Source organism: Phalaenopsis equestris, unplaced genomic scaffold (assembly GCF_001263595.1).
Source record: "Phalaenopsis equestris unplaced genomic scaffold, ASM126359v1 Scaffold000672, whole genome shotgun sequence".
In the NCBI taxonomy this organism is placed as follows: domain Eukaryota; kingdom Viridiplantae; phylum Streptophyta; class Magnoliopsida; order Asparagales; family Orchidaceae; genus Phalaenopsis; species Phalaenopsis equestris.
This window is the reverse complement of record NW_018165112.1, coordinates 192,122-199,956: the sequence shown is the minus strand read 5'-3', so window position 1 is coordinate 199,956 and position 7,835 is coordinate 192,122. Positions and strand designations below refer to the sequence as shown.

Here is a 7,835-nt window from a genome sequence, read left to right as displayed (position 1 = left end):
GTATGTTCATGCTTAACAATGATAGAATTCAACCAATTATTGTACAAACATTGATACTCTAAAATACATGTGCCTGTAAACAAAAAAAGAATATTGATATTGACGTGTTTTAATTGACAATATTTTAGATGACACTTTCACAATAATTGCATACAAATCAAAATATATTGTTATGTAAACGATACAGCAAGAAATAGAAAATTAAAATTTCACCACCGTATGTACCGACTATGATTAATTTCAAGCTCCGAGACATTATTAACCTTCATCTATAATTATATAAAAAAAGAAAAAAAAAATCAAAATACCTTGACTCATAATCGGTGATGGACAAAAGCTAACATATCAATATTGAAATCTCTAAAATCTGATATGAAATGTAAGCAAATTCCTGCATATTCCAATGTCCAAATTAAACAAAATTTGATTTCTCATTTGATAAGTTCACTCCCAGCTTTATGCCACTAGCACCCCTAAAGCTTCACAGTATCACAAAGTTCATATATCCAACACCTAAACTTTTATATTTACATACATAACACTCAAATGTTTAACATAATACAAAAAGATATAAATATTATTAATTTTTTTTCAAAAGAAAAATACACATTTTCATGCATTAAGTTTGAACAGCAAAGCATTATAAATGCAAATACATAAAAATTTCCTCCTTTGTATCATCCATAAATACAATCCCTCTGAAGACTGTAAGACTCAATCAGCTTAAATTCGGGTCAGAATATACTGATTTACAATTGATCAAAAATGGGATTTTTTTAAGCATTGGATCTACGTTGAGATGCTTGCAACACAATAGCTGATATATTGCACGCATCTCAATGTAAATCCAATGAACAAAAACCTCATCACTAATAATCCAATTTTCCGAACAAAAATGGCAATATTCTCACCATGCTATGGAACATGACATGTTATAAATGCAAATTAATATTAACTTTCCATCAAGACGATATTTGATAAGATTAGCGAGCAGAAGAATAGGTAAATTAAGTTTAAAGGAGCTGCTTATCATAAAACGCCATTTGTAACTTCTTTACATGGTTGAGCCAAGTGCTTACATTCTGCCCGTCAACGGTTATCCAATCCACCACAGTCGCTGCAGGCTGCTCCCACCATTCATCAACCTGCCAATCACCACAATCTATATTTATATCCACGTAGAGAGAGAGAGAGAGAGAGAGAGAGAGAGAGAGAGAGAGAGGGGAGGGAGGATTAATGTGAAAAGGGAGAAAATTACACACATACCAAACAATTCTCCTGTATGTAACATCTAAAGTTTAAAATTTACTTATATATAACATTAAATCTTGAATATCACAGAAAAATAATATTACTACTAGCTTTTCCTAAAGTGAAATACACTTTTATATGCATAAGTTTTGATTATGAAATTAAAGTGTTATACATAAAGAGAAGAGTGCTGAAAAAATGGTCTCCAGATTTTTTTTGCAGGGAGTGATTTTAATTGCAGACTATATAGAAATATCAAATTAGTTCTCACACAATTTTAATATGGGCTGAAATAGTCACCTGTGAGGATAATCTCAGCCCATATTAAAAAAGCCCTGGGAATCGGGACTAAATTAGCACTTCATATCATATAAATGGCCGAGGAGGACTAATTTGGCTCTACAAATAAATTTCAATTTTCAAATTTGATGTTATATATATATACACACACACATACACACACACACACACACACACATGCAAACACACACACGTGTTGTTCGCAGCCTAGCGTAAGTCCCCTGGGGTCACGGGTTCGATTCCGCCTAAATGCATCTGCCTTGCAGTACAGGATCGAGTGGTTAGACACATGAGAGTGGTTAGGTGTTTGTATCATAGCCTCTGGCAATTATATATATACATATATATATATAACACACACATGAGAATTGTGTGGCATAGATATAAATTCCCCTAAAAAATATTACCAAACCCCTCACACGCTGGCAATCTTCCAGACATCTTTGAGAATCCACAATAGCATTTCGGAGCTCAGGTAGCCATCTTTCTGTGACAACTTTCTCTTGCTCGGCAGCTAACTTGAGACAATGATTGCCCATCCTACAAATTGTAAGATGCAAAAGAATCAATTTCATCATGCTCTTTTGACCGTAAATAATGCATAAAATGATGTAGAATGTCTTTTACCCATTCATTAAAGTATTTTTCAGAAAAATAAGAGAAAGCTTGATTAAAGATGGACTAACAGGACTGCTAAAATTTGTTGCTCTCTCATATTTGGACAATGACGACCCCATCCATAAATAGAGGCATGCGCATAAAAAAAACAAAATTTCCAAAAGCATAAATAAAGTATTTATAGCTAAGTATATCATTACAAAGTGCCAAAAACAAGATGCTATTTATATATAACATAATAAAATACAAATAAGTAAAGTGTTAAAATAATCTATTAACTATTTGCATGTGGTCAATTTAGCTTCCGAGTCTGCAAAAGTGAAATTAGTCTTCAAATTTTTTAAATTAGGGCTGAAATAGTCTCCACGGACGGCTATTTCAGCCCATTTTAAAAGAGTGGCGACTAAATTGAATTTTTTACAGATTCTAGGACTAAAATGATCATGTAAAAGAGTTTGGGGACTATTTTGACAATTTTCTCAAATACAAGTAGATATGCCTGAAATGAAAGCATCCAAACTGCTGAAAAAAAGATCGAAGTTCTACCTTTCGTATTCTTGTTGCACACGATGAGCACGATTTAACAAAGCTCGGCCGTTGTCGATGAGATTTCGTCGTGTGTGAAATACATTGATAGCCTTTGACAAATTTTCTAATATGACAGCCTCAGAATCCCAAGGTTTTAAGCAGAAGTCTAATGCTTCCAAAACAGATGCTAGGGCATCGTCTGTTCCTTCTAAACCTAATACCAAATAAAAACTATTAGTACAGCAAAAATAAAACTAAGAACCTACGCTTAAGAGAATGGTTTTTAGCCTCAATATTTACTTTGACATGAAAAAGAATTTTGAAAGTAACAAGAGAAATTATTGCAAGGAAAAAAGTTTGTAAGACAAAATGTGAAAGACCAAAAAAGTGCGTGAGAAAAGAGTAGTTTCGGCAACAATAATATTTTCCTCAAAGAAAAAATTCAGAGACCAAAGAAGTTTGGGAGGCATTTACATACTGACCACCCAACTCCTATGTATTTACAAATCTAACACCTAAACATTACATTTTACATTTACATCACCTAAATCTTTCATATCACATCAAAAATACCACAATTTTAACTTTTTAAAATACATATTTTCATTCGTAGGTAAGGTGGCCTATACATAAAAATTGAAGATCAGGTGTTAGATGTGTAAATAAATAGGAATTGAGTCATACATATGTAAAATTCCTAAATTTTATCTATTGATGGCTTTTGTTTTTCAAAACAGATTGTGAATCCAAACTTCCTCAATTAGTGCAGTATGTCAACCAGGCGAGTAAATGGAGTCGAGTCGAGCTTGAGCCACCTCAACTTGAACTTTAACTTAATTAATTAATCGAGTTCAAGCTCGAGCTCGAGCTTAAGTGAATGAGTTTGAACCGGCCTACCATGAAAGAGAGAAAACGATATTACTCGTGTTAGTATTATAATAAAATGACAAATAGATTGCGTAATTAGGAGAAGAATAATATAAAATCACTTGATATAAAATAAAAAATATCATTTTTCTAACATTTTTAATAATATAAATATAAAGTTTTGAATTTAAATATATTTTGAATATGTTTAACATTAATTATTTTTTAAACTAGCCAGTTGATCAGCTAAAAATTTGAGTTGAGGTTAGCTGGAGCTTGGCTTGTTAGCTCAACGAGCTCAGTTTACGAGCTACTTATCAAGCCGAGCACGAGTCGGCATGGCTCAGCTACACCCCTAATGTTAACAAACTCTGAATTTACAAAAGAAAATCATTTAATGCAAATATTATGTAGGGTACATCACAGCTGATGAAAGCTTACCACAGTGATACTGAAGAGCAGCAGAAATGCGACAAATAGAAGGTACTGCAGATGGATCTCCAGCACCAGCTCTTGCTGTTATTAAGGATGCATTTTTTTCTGCAGCTGCTTGGGCTTCTGCACCCATCGCTCCGGTAGTACCAAAAGCCTCAATTAGAGCCTTGCCAAGTGAAGATCTACATTGTTTAGAATCCATAGCCAATATCTAGAAAAGAAAAAAAAAACATAGGGGCATTTACATGCATACCACCCAATTTTTATGCATTTACATATCTAAAACCACAACTTTAAATTTCACATTTATGTCACCCAAATATTTCATATCACATTCAAAATATTACTGTCTTAAATTAAAAAAAAGTAAAATACACCTTTTCATGCATATGTAAGGCAGTATGTATGTAAAAATTGAAGTTTATGTGTTAGATATGTATATACATAGAAATTGAGTGGTATATATATGTAATTCTTCATAAATAAAATTAGATACTACAGAAAAGAACATTTGAGTAAGGAGATCGTCCTTACCAGATGAAATCACTGCATCCTTTGGTTAAGCAAAAAAGTGTCAAAATGGTCTTTTGACTTTTTGCAAGATGAGCTATTTTAGTCCCAAAGTTTATAAAGTCTCACTTTGATCCCTGAACGTTTTTAATGAGTTGAAACAGTCCCTAGTGAAATAGTCTAGGGACTAATTTAGCACTTTTATAAACTCTGGGACAAAAATGATCCCATCTAAATAGAACTTATGGTTGTAAATGAATCAATGCACTTGATGAACAACTTGAACTCAGCTTGATTAAGACTAAATCGTGTTCATTTAATTTAATAAGTAAACAAGCTTGAGCAATTTTTAAAAGCTCGGAGGTTGAATGAACTAAACATAAATCTAGTAGAACTCGTTCATTTATGTTCACGTACAAACTCGTTTATTGTTTTACAAATAACTCATTAAATACTCGATATTAGAGTTATCATATCATATATGATATATTAATTAAAAAAATTCAATTAAATAGAATTTATTTAATTATAGATTTAATAATAATATATTATTATATAATAATATTTTTAAATTAATTATTAATTATATATTTAATTTATTAAAGCTTAAGTGTTAAATGTGAAAATAGATAAGACTTATGTGATATGTATGTACCACTTAAAAGTAACTTTAAACCCTTGCAAATTTCACTTTCTCTCTGGCCTCTCAAAGTTTTGCGTCTCTCGGTTTCGCACGAAACATTTAAAACCTGAGTTGCTAGGGCATGCATCGAAGACAACAATGTGATCGTGTTGTGCAAGGATCTTTAAAACTCTATTATCTTGCATATTTTACCTTTTCCAATCTGCTCATAAATCCTTCCTGATTAAAAAGTGGTGTTGAGAAAGTGCAGTGCAATTATTGTAAGATATATGATTAAGAATAAGGATAGTACAGTGTTGAGAAAGTGCAGTGCAATCATTGTAAGATATATGATTAAGAATAAGGATAGTACAATAGCTCAATCTAAAAGAAATCCACAAAATTGTCCAAAAAGCTAGAAAAAGGAAAAGTGCATATAATTATAGGAAAATCAACATCTACATCTGAATGTGGGAGTTGGGTGCAAACCTCAAAGTATGAACATGCTAAAATATGAGAGATTACATCTCATATGATTAAGGTTCATGAGTTATCTTTCATTTTTATAGAATTTATAATCAATAAATTAGTGGGTGAGATCAGATTTGTAAAATTATTTATTTAATTTTTTATATGAAAATCTAGATACTCGTTAAAATCTAGATACTCGTTTGAATACTCGTTTGAATTTTTAGCTTGTTTATTAGCTCACTTATAAACTTGTTCACTTGTCATAAACAAATCAATTTCAAACATTAAAAATTTTAAATAAGTCAAGCTTAAATAATACATGAAAGCTCGATACAAGTTCAAACCGAATTATAATTATACCAACCCAAGTCTAAACTATGATATACTCGACTCAACTCGGTTCGCCTCAATTACAACCCTAAGCCAGGATACTATTTTGGCACTTTATTTTTTGGTTAAGTCTACCAAAAAAATAAATACTCAGAAGCTTCAAATTTCTCTTTCGAAAAAACTACCAGAAAGAATAAATGAGTTCTATTACATTGCAATTTATATGAAACACAGTTAACTTCTGATTTCGAAAGCAAGATGGGCTGCTAAAAACTTAACCAAAAACTGAAGTGAAGAATTAACCTGTGGTGTTGATGGCAGCATGAATAATCTATCATCCAGGCTCTGATGGAAGGAGGACAGCTCTTTCTCTATAAGATCCTTCGAACTCGACGAGATATCAACCACAGCAGTGCATGCTGGAATGATCGTTCTTGCCGCATATTCTTGTGCGGCTGCTGGTTGGTGGTCCCAGAATTCAGATGCATCCTACAGGCAGTTCAAATTGCAAAACAAACGATTCTAGCACAATTTAAACAGCGGCATTTTCTCAGAAGTTGGTATAATTTCTTAATAACAGCAAATATATTTAAGGAAATTCACATACGTTACACATAATTCCTAGGTATTTACATATTTCAAACCTAAAATTTCATATTTACATACATAGCACTTTAGTTCTTTAAACCTATGCAGGAAAATGTTTGCTTCAATTTTAAAAAGTGGTCATACAGCATTTTTTTATGAGATATTAAAGATTTGAGTGCCATGTGTATAAATATGAAAGTTAAGGTGTGAGATTTGAAGGTGTGAGATTTGTAAATATTTGTAAATACATAAGAAGTGTGTGCTATGTGTGTGAATGCTCCGGATATTTAAAGCAATCTAGTTGATCAGTTAAAAACTGCAATTTTGGAAAAATCATCTAATATACGGGTGACATCAAGGTATTACATCAATAAATCAATAAGAAACTACATCTTATCTTTCCTTTTGAAATGAAAAATAGCATTGAGATTTGCATGCAAAATAACAAGAGGACATGAGCTCGCCTAATTCTTGTTGCAGTTGGTTTTATTTTAGAAGAATGGCTTGCTTGACCATTTAAGAACAAATTCGCATGGTAGAGCTTGCAGAATTATTTTAGATAATTAGCGCATCTAAATTGCAAGAAATTTAATAAACTAGAGCTAACATTAACCTCAATTTCTTGCCTGATCACAGCTAGATTCTAGGCAATTTATTCTATAATCATAGACATAAAGACTTTCAAATCATTTAATAACCTACATAACTTAAAAGTAATAAAATTCATTTGACAATTCTCTTTATTAACACACATATAAATCAAGCCAAGTGACTCAGGAAAAACTGCAAGATACTTAACAATGTTAGCCTGAAGAAGTGCAGTATAGATGGACTCAAGTTCTGATCTGCGAGAGTCAAATTCTTCAATTTTCTTCCACTTTCTCCTCAAAGATTCTTCTGCTTCTTTCCACTCTGCACAGGTTTTAATCAAGCGTTGCACCTCAGATGTCAATGTATTAATGCTAGCTCTAAGACCAGCAACATCTCTTTCCTTTGCCCAAACATCCATCTGCAAAAGAACACTGAATTTAGTGCAATAATTCCATAGTTGAAACAAAATTGGGTTATTTGTCTAAAACTCACAATAATTTGGTCATTTTATGAAAAAGAACAATAGTTTTAAGATTTTGCAAACCATAACAACAGTTTATAATATTTTGCAAATAAAGAAAAACGTTCAGGCATACATACCAAGATTTCTTGCAAACTTTCCCACATGCCTGCAATTTTTGAAACCTTGGCAGTACTACTGAAGTTTGTCATGCAACTTACTAAATACTACTAAATGTAAAATTGCAGTGGTCTAACGGTTTTC

General features: G+C 32.0%; 1 protein-coding gene across 2 annotated transcripts; it reads right to left on the bottom strand.

The window, feature by feature from the left end:
* Window positions 1-643: 643 nt before the first annotated feature.
* On the bottom strand, window positions 644-7,531 carry LOC110030214 (AUGMIN subunit 5-like). Of its 2 annotated transcripts, none has more exons than XM_020732816.1 (6): window positions 7,320-7,531; window positions 6,236-6,421; window positions 4,006-4,210; window positions 2,716-2,911; window positions 1,959-2,091; window positions 644-1,145 (listed from the first exon to the last, which is right to left on the bottom strand). In XM_020732816.1, the coding sequence occupies exons 1-6, from the start codon at window positions 7,527-7,529 to the stop codon at window positions 1,014-1,016; spliced, it is 1,062 nt and encodes a 353-aa protein (XP_020588475.1). In that variant the 5' UTR covers window positions 7,530-7,531; the 3' UTR covers window positions 644-1,013. The 2 variants fall into 2 exon arrangements, with proteins under 2 accessions (XP_020588475.1, XP_020588476.1); XM_020732817.1 differs by having other exon boundaries at window positions 645-1,145; window positions 4,006-4,165.
* Between the last annotated feature and the right edge of the window lie 304 nt (window positions 7,532-7,835).

Coding starts and splice junctions, on each gene's coding strand:
- LOC110030214 (XM_020732816.1), bottom strand. CDS start 7,529: ATGGATGTTTGGGCAAAGGAAAGAGATGTTGCTGGTCTTAGAGCTAGC. Junction 4,211..6,235: donor TGCTGCCATCAACACCACAG/GTTAATTCTTCA, acceptor TTTCTTTTCTAG/ATATTGGCTATGGATTCTAA. Junction 1,146..1,958: donor GCCAGCGTGTGAGGGGTTTG/GTAATATTTTTT, acceptor GGTGATTGGCAG/GTTGATGAATGGTGGGAGCA.